At 23.5% G+C, this 16,249-nt stretch overlaps 4 protein-coding genes across 5 annotated transcripts; 1 reads left to right on the top strand and 3 right to left on the bottom strand.

The window, feature by feature from the left end:
- Positions 1-501: 501 nt before the first annotated feature.
- Positions 502-2,524, bottom strand: LOC113218774. The gene is made up of 5 exons (XM_026440726.1): positions 2,474-2,524; positions 2,330-2,411; positions 2,177-2,257; positions 2,020-2,097; positions 502-1,951 (listed from the first exon to the last, which is right to left on the bottom strand). The coding sequence occupies exons 1-5, from the start codon at positions 2,495-2,497 to the stop codon at positions 573-575; spliced, it is 1,644 nt and encodes a 547-aa protein (XP_026296511.1). The 5' UTR covers positions 2,498-2,524; the 3' UTR covers positions 502-572.
- Positions 2,525-2,870: 346 nt separating this feature from the next.
- LOC100576817 (zinc finger and BTB domain-containing protein 41) lies at positions 2,871-9,364 on the top strand. Of its 2 annotated transcripts, none has more exons than XM_003251098.4 (7): positions 2,871-3,164; positions 4,127-4,492; positions 4,572-5,489; positions 5,651-5,773; positions 5,909-6,145; positions 6,214-6,541; positions 6,635-9,363. In XM_003251098.4, exons 2-7 carry the CDS (start codon positions 4,164-4,166, stop codon positions 7,973-7,975), a joined length of 3,276 nt encoding a protein of 1,091 aa, XP_003251146.1. In that variant the 5' UTR covers positions 2,871-3,164; positions 4,127-4,163; the 3' UTR covers positions 7,976-9,363. The 2 variants fall into 2 exon arrangements, with proteins under 2 accessions (XP_003251146.1, XP_016767771.1); XM_016912282.2 differs by lacking the exon at positions 2,871-3,164 and adding an exon at positions 3,382-3,400 and having other exon boundaries at positions 6,635-9,364.
- Positions 9,365-11,168: 1,804 nt separating this feature from the next.
- Positions 11,169-12,985, bottom strand: LOC724388 (solute carrier family 35 member G1). Its single transcript, XM_001120222.3, has 3 exons — positions 12,674-12,985; positions 12,367-12,582; positions 11,169-12,298 (listed from the first exon to the last, which is right to left on the bottom strand). Exons 1-3 carry the CDS (start codon positions 12,983-12,985, stop codon positions 11,816-11,818), a joined length of 1,011 nt encoding a protein of 336 aa, XP_001120222.1. The 3' UTR covers positions 11,169-11,815.
- Positions 12,986-13,540: 555 nt separating this feature from the next.
- LOC411385 (ester hydrolase C11orf54 homolog) lies at positions 13,541-15,116 on the bottom strand. The gene is made up of 6 exons (XM_394859.7): positions 14,964-15,116; positions 14,783-14,881; positions 14,526-14,704; positions 14,197-14,458; positions 13,948-14,114; positions 13,541-13,792 (listed from the first exon to the last, which is right to left on the bottom strand). The coding sequence occupies exons 1-6, from the start codon at positions 15,040-15,042 to the stop codon at positions 13,619-13,621; spliced, it is 960 nt and encodes a 319-aa protein (XP_394859.1). The 5' UTR covers positions 15,043-15,116; the 3' UTR covers positions 13,541-13,618.
- Positions 15,117-16,249: the final 1,133 nt, after the last annotated feature.

The following is a 16,249-nucleotide window of genomic DNA, read 5'->3' on the forward strand; positions in this document are numbered from 1 at the left end:
TTATTCTAACCTATCTTAATTACATTTTACATTAAAAATATTTTGATAATTTTATTATAAATATGTTTATATATTTATGTTTTTGATAAAAAATTAATATTACTATATATATTATTGTTATATATTAGAAAAAAATAATAATTTTTCAATTTATAAAAATTAAATTAATTAAATTATAATTAAAAATTCAAAGTTGGTATTTTATTAAGTATAAAATAAATAAATATAAGTTCATAAAAGTATATATTAATTTTTATTCAATAAAAAAAAAATATATATATATATATATATGTACATATATTAAGCTCAAATTTAAGCTTAAGAATACACATTATTAATATATATAAATAAAAATATTAAATATATTATGCAATGAAATTGTACATTAACCAATAATATAATTATCAGGTTCTGTAATTAATGATATACTTTTTATATGTATATATAGTATTGTTAATAATATTTTACATTAATATTCATATAGAATTTGTACTCACATTAAAATAAACTATAAATTAAAAGGTATTTTTACAATGTTTCAATTCATTATAATTATTAAAAAAAATTCATAATTAAGAATCTGGTGATTCAGAATATAAAGTATGAAGATCTGTAAGCAATTTATTTGATATATATGTTACATTGAGAACAGATTTATCTACATCATCCATCTGACACAAAGATTTAAATTTTTTACCATCTGGAGTTTCTAAGAAATTTATACTTGACTTTAAAGCCATATATTCTCTAAATGATCGTTTTTGTTTATACTTTGTGATTATAGGAGTATTTAGTTGAATTGAATAATCATGAATAGGTTTTGCATGCATAATATTAAGTTGATTTTCTAATTCCAAAAAACTTCTATCTGTTTCAATATCAGATCTTATATTCCAATCTTTATTATTTTCTTTATTTTCATCATTTTGAATTGAATTATTTTTATTTGAAAACTCTGTAATTTGTGAAATATGTAAAATAGGTGTTTTTAATTGTTCTTCTGCATATTGAATTGATTTACAACAAGTTTTTAATTTAATTTCTTTATTTGTCATAATATTTTCTTCTTTTAATTCAATATTGGAAAGTGTAATCTCTTTATCATTTGTATATAATAATCTTGTGACAAATGCTAATGTTGATTTTAACTTATTCACATTTTCTTCTGTTTCTTCTAATGTTGATTTTAATTTAATCATATTTTTTTCTGCTTTTTTTAATAAATCTTTCAATTCACATTCTAAATGAATAATTTTGTCTTTATTTATACAGATTATTTCAGATGATTCATATTCCACATTCATATTAGTTCCAGAAGCCAATAGCTTTGTATCCTGAATGTAATTACATAAATTTTCAATACAATCATCTTTTTTTAAAGGAGATTTTATGGATATGTCATATTTTGAAATATTTTTGTTTGGACTTATGGAATTTTTTTCGGATTCATTATTTTTTGTTAATACTTGTTGAGAAGATTCATAGTTAGAAAAAATTGGAGACTTTGGAGTAACAAGTAATGCTTCATGTTGTTGGACACTTATATCATTAACTTTTGATCTTGAATAATCAGAAAATTGAATATTTTTCTCTTCATTTATTTGTCCATTATTAATAAAATTAATATTGATATTCGAGGAATCAGTTATAATTTTATTTTTAACTGGAAGATCAATATTTACTTCATTTGTTTTTTTTAATGTTAAAATTTTTTTTGAATTCTTATTTACTTTCTCAGAATAATTTTGTATGAATTTGTCTTTTATAGTATTTGGTGGAATTAATGAACTTTTTCTTACCGGTTTAGAATTTTTTTTATGAAATTGTTCATTAATTACAATTTTATTTAATTGATTTTTATTTTCATTGTTATCTTTTGTGTTTGTAGAAATTGCACTAAAATTAAGAATTCTACGTGCACTTTTCTTAGAAGATTGAATATAACTTGTTTCTAATAATAATAAAATTATATATTAATTTATTAAAAAAATATTCAAATAAATATAATTTTATACTAACCACTTTGTTCTTTATTTATTTTTGAATATTTTTTATTTGATAATGTTCCCAATCTTTCAGGTTGTGCTCTTTTACGTACTGAAATACACATTCATTTTTATAAATATTTACATTATTTATATAAAAAAAATTAAAAATTACTAATAAATATATTTACCACTATCTTTTTGAATAGTTTTTAAATTTTCAGATTGTCCAAGTAATTGTGCAATTTTAATTGGTTGAGGTCTTTTATAATCTACGAAATAAAAAACATTTAATTATTATTAACAAAAAAAAAGAAATTAAATAAAAAATTTATCGAAATTACCTGTTTTATTTGTCAATAATTTTGAACATGTTGAATATTCTGTCATTCTAATTAACTGTAATTGTTTATCTTTAGATTTACCCTAAGAAAGTATAAATATGAAAATATTTATAAATGAATTACATTAAAAATTTTTATACTCACAGTTGAATTAGATTTAACAAACATTATTTTTATTTTTTAATTAAATAACATAATTTCCACAATATTTCACATCATAAATTTCTATTTTAAATTATTTTTTATTTTATTAATCACTGTAATGTACGATAATAATAAAATATTTTTTAATAATTAAATTATAAACATAAATAACATTTAAATGTAAAGATAATATATAAAGAAATTCAAATTTCTTCTAATTTAACGGATTATAATCATAAAATATAACGATGAATAGATCTGTAAACGACAAACTAGATTTCAGTTATATGAAATGGTGCATTTACATTGCATAAATATATGATATACCAATGAAAAGAGTGAACTTACATTCCATATACCGCGCGTTTAGTTTGTGATTCTAAATGCACAAGTTACAAATATGAGTTAAACATTAAGTAATGATAATTTTGATGGATATTTATATATATATAATATTTATTGCGTGATTTATTATCTGTTACGAACAAGTGCTATACAAAATGTAAAAAGTTTTGCGCAGATTTCTTATCTATAGTTAGCTATTCCCCAAAGTCACATCTATCGGCCATTTTGTTAAATTTATTTCTAAACGTATCCCCTCCAAATTGAAAACAACCGAAGGTTGACGCTGTTCTCGATCTCGATAAAGTATTTTTGGTTAGGTTAATAGCTGTATAGAGGATATTTAACAGTAAGTAAATTATTATGATTGCGTCTATTTTTATTAATATTGAATTGAGGTAAAAAATTTCTATGCGTTCATGAAGAAGTACCACTTTAATACAGTTCGTAATGTGTAATTGAATGGAAGGAGGCTTGGAATAAAGAGAGGCTATGGCTACTGCTTTGATCATATGTAAAATACTGTTACCCGATCGGCCACCCTTTGTTTTTCATTACTGGTTTATTTGGCACTTCTTTCAGTTGGTTCGTTCGTGCAAAACAATTTTCTATTTCGAAATACTTCTTATAACCTCTAAAGTCATAACCTATATAATATAACCTTAGATGTCAACATATTAAATATTCGTTGTTTAAAAAATTTAGTGGAAATGTTCTTAGAAAGTTTTAAAATCATAATTGACAAACAATTTTAAATTTCTGTAATGTGTGTCATCTAAGTTAGTTTTATATGCAATTTTCTTCAATATTGCATTTTATGTTATCAATATTATATTTTATTAAATAGACCTAATTTATTATTATTAAAAAATTTATAGAAACAAATTTTTTGTTACAAATTTATATATATATAATTAATAAGTAGAACTAATTATTTTCTTATTATAATAATATATATAATTCTTTAATTCATATTATTTTGATTTATCTGAAAATTAAATAAATAATTATATACAAAAAAATTTTATTTTTTAGATTAAAATTATATCTAATTATATCTAATTAATAATTGGAAATTTAATTGTATAAATGTAATTGAATTAATTATATTAATTTTAGTTAACTTTGTATAATGAATTTTTTATATTTATGTGTATATATATTAATTTACATCCTTCTTTTCTTTATATGATTATGCTATTATAAATATGTATTTAATAATATTTATCTAATAATAAATGAAAATCATAGTAAAAAACAGATAAAATAATTATTATAATAATTAAAATCAAAATAATTTTTATGTTTCAGTGATTTCAGTGATCAAATAATTTTACGTTATAACAAAATGGATGTTGCTGGAGATTTGACATTACAATGGGTGGAGGAGGTGGGAAATGTCATTCACGAAGAAGTAATATATGGTTTAGAAGCACAGCTTGTTGGAGCAGAAGAAGAAGTAATAGGGGCTTGCGAAGAAGTTGCAATAGAGGAAACAGTAGAATCAGTTCCCAATGTAACTTCTACGACAGAATCAGAAATACTAATGGTGCCACAATCGAACGATATGGAATCTATTTATATAGTTCCACAAGATCAAGGTCATGACTATCTCAATATACAAGTTACAGAGGAAGTAATTGCAGATAATTGGGATAGATCTGGTCCAGAAGATGGGTAAATTTAAATAAAATATTTTTTTAAATTTTAAATTAAATTTAACAAAATGAATGATTAATACATTTATATTTTGAAGGGTTGAAATACCTGAAACAAAAGTGTCCCATGAAAATCTACTTGAATATGATGACATGGAAATACCATTGCCAATTGATCAAGATTCTTATACAAATAGTAGACCTTATCCATGTGACTTTTGTAGCAGAAGGTTTAGAAAAAAAGCAAATTTAATGAATCATATGGTAGCACATCAGACAGATCGTCCTCATGGTTGTAATTTATGTGGAGCACGTTATGCAAGAAAATGTGATCTTATGAATCATTTAAAGATTCATGCATATGCACCATCTAGAGATGGTTTAGAGGATGATTTAAATGATGATGATTCATTAATACCAGAAGAAGAAGAAACTACTAAAGGTAGACGTAAAAAAGTTCAATCAAGTGTACCTAGAAAACGTAAAAATAATTCTGCTATTTCTAAACGCAATATGGAAGATAGTAAAATAGAAATGGGCAAATATGTCAATAAATCTTATGATTATGTTGACGAAGATATGCGTCTTTTGGAAGAAATGACTAGTAGAAATTCTGCGCGCAGTAGTAACTATGCTTCAAGCTCAAGATGGACTGAACAAATGTCACCTGTATCAACTGAACCTCAAGCACCACGTTGGCCTATAACTGATCCAACAAAACCATATGTGTGTCAATATTGTGGAGTTGGTTTTGCAAGAGAAAAAGCACTTGCATCTCATGCACGTATACATGGTGGTGATAGTCCATTTGAATGTACATCATGTGGTGACATGTTTTGGGATGTTAATAGTTTAAGAGAACATGTTCGTGTCAAACATGGTGGTACAATACAATCTGATACAGAAGAATATGATAACGATGCTACATATACTGGAGATGAAAGATTTGGAGAATTCTATTGCAATACTTGTGGTGTTCCTTTTCACCGTTTGGACTTACTTAAACGTCATCAAAAGTAAGATAATTTTATAATTATAAAAATTAAAACATTATAATAATAGAAAAAATATATTCATATAATTGTTCATAATGATTAAAATTCCATTTTGTTTATTTTCATTCTCATAATCAGAAAAATTAATAACAATATAATATTAATTTTATTGGTTATATTAGGATTCATGTTAAACAAGAAACTGATATGGTGGAAGGTCCAAGTCAACATCATGTTTGTAATGTTTGTGGTGAATGGTTTGAAGAAGCTTTAGCATTGTTAGCACATGCTGAACTTCATGCTAGGTATATATATGTTATAAAATAAAGAATAATTTAAAATTATTTTATAATTATAAAAATTAAAACTTTATGATAATCATTTTAAAAATATTTAAATATCTCGATAAATATTGATAAAAACATTATTTGATTGTTCAGATCACCCAGTCGCCGATGTTTATTATGTGGTGAAAGATGTCGTGATGATGCTGAAGTTGCTGAACATGTTCGGCAAAATCATGCTGAAGATGCTCCACCAAATACATGCACTCTTTGTGGAAAAACATGTAAAGACAAACGCAGTTTATTAAAGCATTCATGGGTTCATAATGTTGATAAAACTTTTGGATGTACAAAATGTGGTAAACGTTTTCATAGCAAAGCTAGATTACGAAGGTATTTATTACAATTTTTTTCATGTTATTTGTTAATCAGTTTTTAATTATTTATGTAATTTTATTTAGACATATGGTATCACATCGCAATAAAATGGTAGCTTGTGATGAATGTGGAGAAGAATTTCCTAATGGTAGAGCTCTTGTTAGTCATCGTCATTCACATAATAAAGATTTAGGTGGTCGTTCTTTTCCATGTCGAGAATGTGGTAAAACATTCGGAAGTCGTAGTTCACAACAAATTCATATTCGTATTCATACTGGAGAAAGACCATATGGTTGTAGATTTTGTTGGAAAGCATTTGCTGATGGCGGTACTTTAAGAAAACATGAACGTATTCATACAGGAGAAAAACCATATGGATGTGCAATTTGTCCACGTGCTTTTAATCAAAGAGTAAGATATTTTAATTAAAATATATAATATAAATATACTTCGATTGTTCCATTATATTTTAATGCATATTTTTTATTATTATTATTATTTTAGGTCGTTCTTAGAGAACATGTTCGAGCTCATCATTCAGGTTCTGATCCAGGACGTGTAGGTAGTCTTACTCCATATTTATGTAAAGTATGTGGTGATACATATGCAACATCAGAAGAAATAGTTGCTCATATTGTGCAACATTGTGATGATAATACTGCATTAAAACGTCAACCGCAAACAGGACCACGAAAATACAAAAGGAGACGTAAATTAAAACCCCATGAAACCAATACAATGTTGCGTATGACTGAGCAATATGATATGTTAGAAGGAGCTTCTGATTCAGATGATAATACTAAAAGAAAACTTGGAAGAAAAAATAAACAACATCGGTCGAATGTTGAAGAAGGATATCAGAATGTTCTTAAGAGTTTTGAAAGTTCTTTACAAAATATAAATTCAATTGTTAGTAATTCGAAATTAAATCCTGGAAAATCCAAACTTTCTAAGAAGAAGCTTAGAAAAGAAGAAAAAAAGAATGAAGCTGAAGCTTCGTGTCAACCTGGTAGACCAAAAATGATTCACACCCAAAAAACAAGAGTGCCTGTTGAAATTGGTAGTGATGGAGTAAAGAAAGGACAAAAAACGAAAACAATGGTAACAAGGACTCCTAAAATGATGCCACAAGAACATAAACTAGGTATTTTTCCTGGTGGGGAAAGAAATAGACCAAGAACAAAAAACGTTAGTTATCATATTGAAGGGAAACTTCAACCAACACCTGCAACATTCCCAAAACCAAAGGAAGAACCTCCAACATCTTTAACACCAGTACATCGTCAATCACCATTAACTAATATAAAAATAGAACCTAATTTACAAAAAACGCCGAATAATAATCATAGAAATAATAATGGTAATATTCTTGCTATTAATAATGAAAAAATGGAATCAACACCTAGAAAAAGATCAGGTGTTTTGAAAAAAATTAAAAAACAGAAAGATGAAATTAAACAAGAACCAATGGATATTGATCATGAAGAAATACAAAATAATAATAATACAGAAAATACGGATTCAACGAGATTAATGGATCATACAGTAGATGGAAGTAACTTAGAAGTTGCATTTGAAGCAAGTGTTACAACCGAAGAAGAAAATATACTTCCCGATGTAGGTGAAGTAAATAATACCGAAGATGTAGGAACTGGGAATGTAAAACTTAGTGTAAAAGTTGAATCGACATCTCAACGAATGTTGGCTGTTCATACCGTTATAGCACCTGTAGATGATATTCCAGAAACTATAGTACCAGATGCTGTAGAATATACATGCGAAATGTGTTCCGCAGTATTTTCCAGTCGAGCAGAATTATTGGTCCATGTTCCCATACACATTTGATTTAATTTGTTTAATGAAATTAAAGGAGGTATGCAAATTTGTTCTATTTTAAAAATATTTGTTTAATTAAGCAATATTTTAACAAGGTCAATGAAAGTTTATCTGTTTATTTGAATTGACATTATGTTATTATGCCAAATTGTCCTCTACTCGTTGCTCTATGAAGTGTACCAGATTTTTGTGTTTAACATATATTTTAAAAGTTGATGCTGTCTTTAGTTTATTATATCATTCTAAGGTATATAGAAATTTTCAAACATATTTGTTTTCGTTTATCATTATTATTATATCCTTTTTATACTATTCGTGTTTCTCTTAAACTAAAAAATAGTACTATTTGGCTCAAAATTCATATTGAATCATGATACAATGAGTAATGTTACAAATATTTTATATGTTTACAATTTATAAAGTCAGTTACTTTGGTCAAAGAATTGAAATCTTAGACCATTTTTTTGCCATCCACAATTTTATACTAAAAATTAACAAAAAATGAAATAATGGCACGTTGTGTACATAAAATACTAAGATATTCTAAATATTAATGCGAGTGTGTTCTATAATATTACTCGTTTATATAAATTAAATTTACTCTGTACGTTTGCTTTTAGCTTCTAAGTAATTAGATATATGATAGCCAATGCATTGAAGTACTATGATAAATAATTTATATTATTAACCCAGATTGTTTTTCCTATATTTTTTACTTATAACAATATTTACAAAAATCAACATAATACATTTGAAAAATAGATATTGATCGATTTATAATTAAAAAAACAAAAATTAAACTTTTAAATTTGCCTTAAATCAAATAATTGTAAAATAGTAATAATACACATTGCACAAGTTGCATAAGAAACATTTATAAAATTAATTTCGTATTTTCGAGCATTTTGTGATACAAGGAACACGAATGCATTGTTATTGTTACAATAGTATTCATAATATAATAAAATATGCTTATTATTATAGTATATTTCGTTTGCACTAACATATCTCAATAGTTTTTATAAAATTTGGTATTATATTTGATTGTATGAAATATATGTAGAATTTTATGAGAAATGAAGCATTAAAACTTAAATTATGAATTTCAAAATTATTTTATTTTAAGCATTAGTAAATTATGCACAATCAGATCTGATTTTAATTTTAAAAAAATGATCTTCAAAGCATATCTTTGTTTATTTGTATTACATGTTGAAAATACATGTTTCATTGGATGTAATATATCCATCATTGTATATTACTTATAACTGATGAGTGCTATTGTAGTATTACATCAAAGAATATTATGAAGTAAAGAGCAGAATTATATTTTATTTTAGATAATATAAATTTATGTATTACATAGGCTCATAAAAGTTTAATGTTACAGAGTAAAAATTTAAGTATTAAATATACTGTATATATACTTTCATACAAATATTTTAGATATATTGACAAGTTTTTTTATCTTTGCATCTTTATTTCATAACAATAAATAATTACAAATATTAAACATCATTTCTATTTACTAGTAAAAGATTTCATAATTTTATTTATTTTCAAAAAAAATATTTGAATTAATTTTTAACTTATCATATTTATTTCTTATCTCTTCATTTAAATATTGCAAATATAATTTTTATTGATAAGAACATTATAAAAATTCCATTATAAAAAATTGCATTAAATTAGATTTAAAATTATTTTATATAAAATGTTGATGTTTACTAAATTTCATGTTAAAAATATTCAAGTTTTTTTTATTACTTTGCTGATATTCTATATCTTACAAATTAATATTTAATATTATGTTAAATTATAATAAAAGAAATAATTAATGTTTCAAATTGTTTAAAATTTTCAAAATCATTTAATTAAATATTATTATTAATTTTAAAATTACTTAAAATATAGTTATACTTTCTTGTATAATGTAATGCATTAATTTTATTATAATTTTATTATATTTAACATAAAATATTGTAGTACCTTTATAGTATTTTTCTTACCTTTGAGGAGATGTGTATATATATATTCCAAAGTTAAATTAGTAGTATTTCAATGGCATTATATATGAGGCAATCAATCAAAAACAGTATGTGCTCTATTTTTATAAGTAAGAAATATTTTGAATATATATAATGAAGAATATAATGAAAATTCTGATACTATTTGTAACATTTTGCAAAAAATGTGTATGTGTGTGTATATATATATATATATATATATATATATATATATACATACATACATATATATATATATATATATATATATATATATATATATATATATATATATATATATATATATATTGTTATTATTTAATATTCTTATGTTTCTCTAGGAATGGCACACAATGCCCATTATTCATTTGTTTCTATATTTTTATAGATATATATATATTTACTTAAATTACTAAAAAGTTTCATAAAATAAAAAATATTGGTAATTTAATTTAAAAATAAGAAAAATATTTTTGGAGAAGCATCAAAAAAGATATTCAAATAATACAAATTAAGTTTAATAATTCTTAGGACAGCATCATATTTTGTATGTTGTGTACATACATAATGATTTATTTCTTTAGTAATATACATATATAATGTATTTATGCTACAATGCTAAAGAAATATTTAAAATTATACTGATTTAAAATTATTTAAATTAACAGAATACAAGTCAAAGTTTGTATAGTCTCAAAATTAATATAAGATATTTAGAAACAGAAAAATTTATATATGACCAATGTAAAGTTATAACTTTTGGATAAGGAATATGTAAATATATATTTACATAAGAAACATCAGAAACAAAAATTGGTATATTATGTATAAATTTTTATTTCAACATTACACACATTTACATTCCTATTTAACAGTAGCTTTAATATTATTTAAGCGTATCTTAAAAAATATGAAAATTTATTTAATTAACGCGTGCATAGAGCAGCTAGTGCAGGTGGCAATAATTGCAAAAATGCAAATTGGACGAAATTTAGGAACAAAATGTTTAAAAAGAAGTACAGACAAGAACACGTACACAAATTTTTCGTTTTTTCAACTACAAGAAGATTGATTGCATGTAAGTATCCGTGGCTTCTTTCTAATGATAATTAATCTAAAATAATTAGTGTAGCATATGATACTATGTTGCATGATAACGTTTTAAACAGTTACTAAAGAATTCTTATATGTATTACTTCAGTTATAAACTAAGTAAGCTCTAAGAATATGTATAGATTTATAAGCTCTAAATTAGCATTTTCTCGATAGAATTGTTTGTATCTAGCAGGGATAAAATAGCTAAGAAAAAAAAATGTACATACTATTATCTTGGATATGGTATGGTGATTTATTGTTAATCGTAGATATATATTTTTTTTTTTAATAAACCGCGTTAACAATTATAAAGGTACAGTTAATTACGTCCGCACAAAGTCACGGATAATTCGAAGTACATATAATAACGATGTGTGTACAATTGTAAATATGTATTCATTTGTATACTTTAAAAATTGTGTCATTTCTATCTCATGATAAATTTTAGAAAAGAATATAGATTATAATTATAAATATATAATCAGTTTGTTGAGTTAACTATTAAATACTTGATACTTTTATTTTTAGTTTGAATGAAAATTTATGTAAGGTATATAAATTCATGCGGTTAAAAAATTATGTAAATGAATGGTAGTTTTCATATAATTCAATATTATATTGTATAAAGTCTTGAAACTTTATATTATGAAAATCATAATAGTAGTATAATAACGTTTTCACCATTCATAAAAATATGTATATTATCTATGTTTATGCAGGTAAATAATTTAAGATACTGTATCTTTGATTAGGGAATAAAATCACAAACATTATAAATTTCTTTCTCAAATCCCATACATATAACAGAGATTATGATTAAAAATGCTCCAATAATACTAGTTGATGTAGGTTGATCTCCAAAAAAATATATTTGTACAATATAAGCCAAAATAATATCTAAAGATCTAGTCACTGATACTTTTCCAGCACCTTCTATTTTTAATGCATTAGTCACTAAAATTTGACCTGATAATCCAGTTAGTGCTATTAACAATATTTTACTCCAAGTAATCCAATCATATGAAAATTTTGATTTTTGTTCTTGATTATCTGATACAAGAAAGAAAAAAAATACTGCTGTAACAAGTGACCACCAAGATAGATTAAAGATAATTGCTGAGTAATGAATTTCTGAACATTTTCTCATAATAACTATATTAAGAGCTGTAAAAAGAGTTGCTAAAATAGCACACACATATCCCATCACATTGTATGATTCAGCTCTATGTATCTAAAGAAAGAAATATTTTATGTCAAATTGTTGATTTATAGAAATTTTATAAAATATTATTCTTTTACCTGAAATAAAAAAGGTGGTTTAGATACAAAAATAACTCCCGCAAAAAGTGCACACATAACTATTACGCGCAATATTCCACAAGGTTCTTTTAAAAAAATGAAAGATAATGCAATTACAATCACTGGAGAACTAAATATAATTGTTGTAGCATCTCCTATTGGTAATTTGCGAAAACTATAATATAACAATGATAATGTTGCACCACCTATTATTCCCTGAGAAAAAAGATGAAATACTTTATCAGATTATTTTTGTTTATTAATATATGAAATATAAATCTTATTAACTTATTCATAATTAACATACTTGTAAATGTAAAAGCATTCTTTGTCCTTTGGGTCCAAAAAGATTTTTAGAAACTTTAAATGCTACAACAGCCATAACTATCATTTGTAAAACAGATCTGATAGTCAGCAATACCATAGGATGTACATTTTGTACTGCTTTGACTAAGGCAGAACTAATTGTAAAAAATGTACCTGATAAAAATGCCAAAAATATTCCAAACCATTTAGTACTCTCTTGATACGTTTCAGCATTATTAGCAAATTGTTCTGTGTAATGGTATGCTGGATGTATACTATTATAAGAAGCAGTGGATTCAATGCTGAACTTCATTATTGGGCTACTTTAAAGCTATGATCCGTGATACAATACTGAATGAGACTTTTGCTGTATACTACCATCTATCACTAGTACATCTGCTGTTTGATAGAATTAATATACAGCTTTGCATATCAAACAGTTTATGAGAGATTAATACTGGTAGGAAGATTTGGAAAATGTAACGATTGGATTGAGATTCTGAATGTTAAAGTAAAAAATGTTAATTATAAGATCAAATTTGTTAAAATGACGTTATTCGTTTTAATTTTACTCGAAAGAAACTTTTTAATTAATGTATTTATTATCTTTTTAATTAATAATAATATAATTGGAATAAGTTTATAATTTCATATAAGTAATCAGGATTTTTAGATCTTTTGTTAAATGAATTGTATATTAAGTATATTATGATATTTATGCAATTAATAGATTCGTTTATTTACTTCAATTTTTCCTTATAATTATTTTTGAATTAAAGTAATATTATAATTTTGTTATTAAAATTAATATAATTTATCTTATTTAATTACAAAAGAAATATGTTTATAAGTTATTACAACATTATAATTATTTATGCATAACTTTTATTTGAATATTACAAATATTGAATATTATAAGAATGTATATATAACAATATAACAAAAATTAGTCCTTTCCAAACTCTACACCAGTTAATGGTTTATCTATACGATAAAGTGTAGTACCTAAATTGAAATATCCCAAGTATTCTATAGTTTCTGGAGTTGTATCAATATGATAATGGCCACCTTCTCCATGATGAGAAAAACTGTGAAAATGTTGAACACGAAGATCTAGATCCTAAAATTATAAACAATGAAACAATGTTATGGAACAATACATGTAACAGTGTATAGTAGGATAGACTAAAGACAATTTCAAATTATTTTTTATCAATACAGTTTAAACGTTTTCCTACAATTATATAATATCTAATTTCATATGATTTTACTTACACTTTCAGAACTAACAAATGTACCAACAGCTATTAAAGGTGTTGACATGTTATAAAAGTGTAACCAATTATTAAGTTGTGCTTCAGTACGTAATGGAGTTGCTGAGAAATCTGGCATAACATGCTGTTTGACTTTTCCATTTTTTATTAAAAATGTTCCTCCTAATCCTATAGTTGAAAAAAATGTTATACAAATATTTAATTGTATTTTTTGTTAGATATAATTATTAATCAAAAAAATTCTGCTTACCAACAAGATTATTGTGATAATTTTGAGCAATTGCTTTTTGCATACATGCAATAAAATCATCATTTCCAACACGTTTTTTAACATGAATTTTTAAGACTTTACCAGGTTTTCCTTCAGTGACAAATAAATTGGCTAACAAAGCAAATCTCGTTTCATTGTTAGGTAAATTTTGAAGTTCACAGTTTCCATTTCCTTTATTGACATATGAAATATGAGTTCCATTTTGTACATTAGATAATGAAACAACCATATTCATTATAAGCTATAAAAATTTTATCTTATATTCTAATTACTAATTAAGATATATATATATAAATTTTGATTATTACCTCACAATTAGAATTTATGTGTGGCCATGGGCCAGCTCCTGCCCCAATAACAAAAGAATCTTCTTTATAATGTAAATGATTTAAGAGTTGTTGAATATCATATAATTTATTTTTTTGTACAGTAGGAAGAAGAAATGATGGACCACCAATTTCTAACACTGTTGAATTACCACTTAATCCTAAATTCAAATATTAATTTAAAATAATACAAAAAAAAAAAATACTTTATATATAAAAAATAATATAATTTATTTTACCTGGAGCAGAAAGTGTGAATGGTTCTTGTGTTAAATCAGGGCAATCAACAATTTCTACTTCAACATTTGCAAAATTTTTAATTAATCCTTCTTTTAACACTATTGCAAAAAGAAAAGAAAAAAATATATATAAATATAATATTGTTAAAATTTTAAATTATATATTTTATTTAAAATTTACCATCTTTTATTTCATCAAGAGAAGGGACATGTAGATTTCTTTTTACTATGGTAAGTTCATTGATATTCAAAGTAGTCATATTTAAAAAATATATATATATATATATATATAAAATTAACTGAAAATTTGTTTTTATAATATATATTAATAAAGATTTAAAATAATTCACGATTATGTAAATATATTTCAAATATAATTTATATAAGAACTATATTATTGAGAAATGGTAAAAGAATTAACAAAAACTTGAATATGTTGTCATCACAAGATTTGCTTTATCTAATCATGTGTTTGAGTATGACCTTATTTCATAAGAGTTAATATCAGTTACGTTATTTTTAATTACAATAATTTTTATATAATCTCTATTTTATGTATTAATAGTTATATATATTACATATATATGATTCAAAATATTTGCTGCGCATATACTGCGCATTTTTTGATATACAAACATTTTTATTAAGTTTTTAAATTTTTTTTAATTAAGATTTATATATATATTGATAAATTTAAATATTAATTTGATGAACCAAATAATTTAATATAATTATATATATATTATAAAATATAGCAATGAAATAAAAATAATCAATTTACGAATTATTTTCTAAAGCTCTTAAACAATTTTATTATTACGTATATATTATTATTATATATATATATATATATATATGTGTGTGTTATAAATTGTATAAATTCTAAAAAACAAAAAAATTAATATATTAATATATAATATTATATTAAATAAAAATAAAAAAAATTAAAAATACATTAATACAAATAAATAATAAAAATAATTATATTTCTATGGAAAATTTTAACAAGTGCAAATAAGATAATAAGATAAATAAATACGTTTTATAAAAAAAAAATTTCAAGTATGAGATATACATATGCGATGATAAAATTTTCAATTGACGTCAGATACTTACTAGTTAGAAATTACTTATAGTTCTCTTCAGAGATGGCAACACGATGCACTTATATTCAAGTAATCAAATATACGCGCGCATCAAAAAGAATCCAAATAACTTTATAATCATTAATAATTCAATGAAATTTGTTATTAATAATTACATTATCTTGCAAATAAATTTTTCTCTTTGTACATTTTTTTTATAAACAAAGAAAAAATTATGCATTTTAGATACTTTTTAATGTATTTCTTTGCATGATGTTTTATGCGTTATATATCTATTAAATAAGTAAATATTTAATAATAATGATGAAATTCAAAGTTTAAAAAACGGTATATCTTATCTTTTATTTTCTATACTATTATT

This window comes from Apis mellifera, linkage group LG5, assembly GCF_003254395.2.
Source record: "Apis mellifera strain DH4 linkage group LG5, Amel_HAv3.1, whole genome shotgun sequence".
NCBI classification, from domain to species: domain Eukaryota; kingdom Metazoa; phylum Arthropoda; class Insecta; order Hymenoptera; family Apidae; genus Apis; species Apis mellifera.

What these genes read in the sequence shown, in the direction of transcription:
- LOC724388 (XM_001120222.3), bottom strand. Translation starts at nt 12,985, where the DNA reads ATGAAGTTCAGCATTGAATCCACTGCTTCTTATAATAGTATACATCCA. An exon ending in GAATGCTTTTACATTTACAA is followed by an intron (nt 12,583 to 12,673) that starts GTATGTTAATTA and finishes CTTTTTTCTCAG; the next exon opens with GGAATAATAGGTGGTGCAAC. An exon ending in AACCACCTTTTTTATTTCAG is followed by an intron (nt 12,299 to 12,366) that starts GTAAAAGAATAA and finishes TTCTTTCTTTAG; the next exon opens with ATACATAGAGCTGAATCATA.
- LOC113218774 (XM_026440726.1), bottom strand. Translation starts at nt 2,497, where the DNA reads ATGTTTGTTAAATCTAATTCAACT. An exon ending in AACTATTCAAAAAGATAGTG is followed by an intron (nt 2,098 to 2,176) that starts GTAAATATATTT and finishes TGTGTATTTCAG; the next exon opens with TACGTAAAAGAGCACAACCT. An exon ending in AATAAATAAAGAACAAAGTG is followed by an intron (nt 1,952 to 2,019) that starts GTTAGTATAAAA and finishes TATTATTATTAG; the next exon opens with AAACAAGTTATATTCAATCT.
- LOC100576817 (XM_003251098.4), top strand. Translation starts at nt 4,164, where the DNA reads ATGGATGTTGCTGGAGATTTGACATTACAATGGGTGGAGGAGGTGGGA. An exon ending in AGATCTGGTCCAGAAGATGG is followed by an intron (nt 4,493 to 4,571) that starts GTAAATTTAAAT and finishes TATATTTTGAAG; the next exon opens with GGTTGAAATACCTGAAACAA. An exon ending in CACGTGCTTTTAATCAAAGA is followed by an intron (nt 6,542 to 6,634) that starts GTAAGATATTTT and finishes TTATTATTTTAG; the next exon opens with GTCGTTCTTAGAGAACATGT.
- LOC411385 (XM_394859.7), bottom strand. Translation starts at nt 15,042, where the DNA reads ATGACTACTTTGAATATCAATGAACTTACCATAGTAAAAAGAAATCTA. An exon ending in TCTTGATGAAATAAAAGATG is followed by an intron (nt 14,882 to 14,963) that starts GTAAATTTTAAA and finishes TTTTTGCAATAG; the next exon opens with TGTTAAAAGAAGGATTAATT. An exon ending in ACATAAATTCTAATTGTGAG is followed by an intron (nt 14,459 to 14,525) that starts GTAATAATCAAA and finishes AAATTTTTATAG; the next exon opens with CTTATAATGAATATGGTTGT.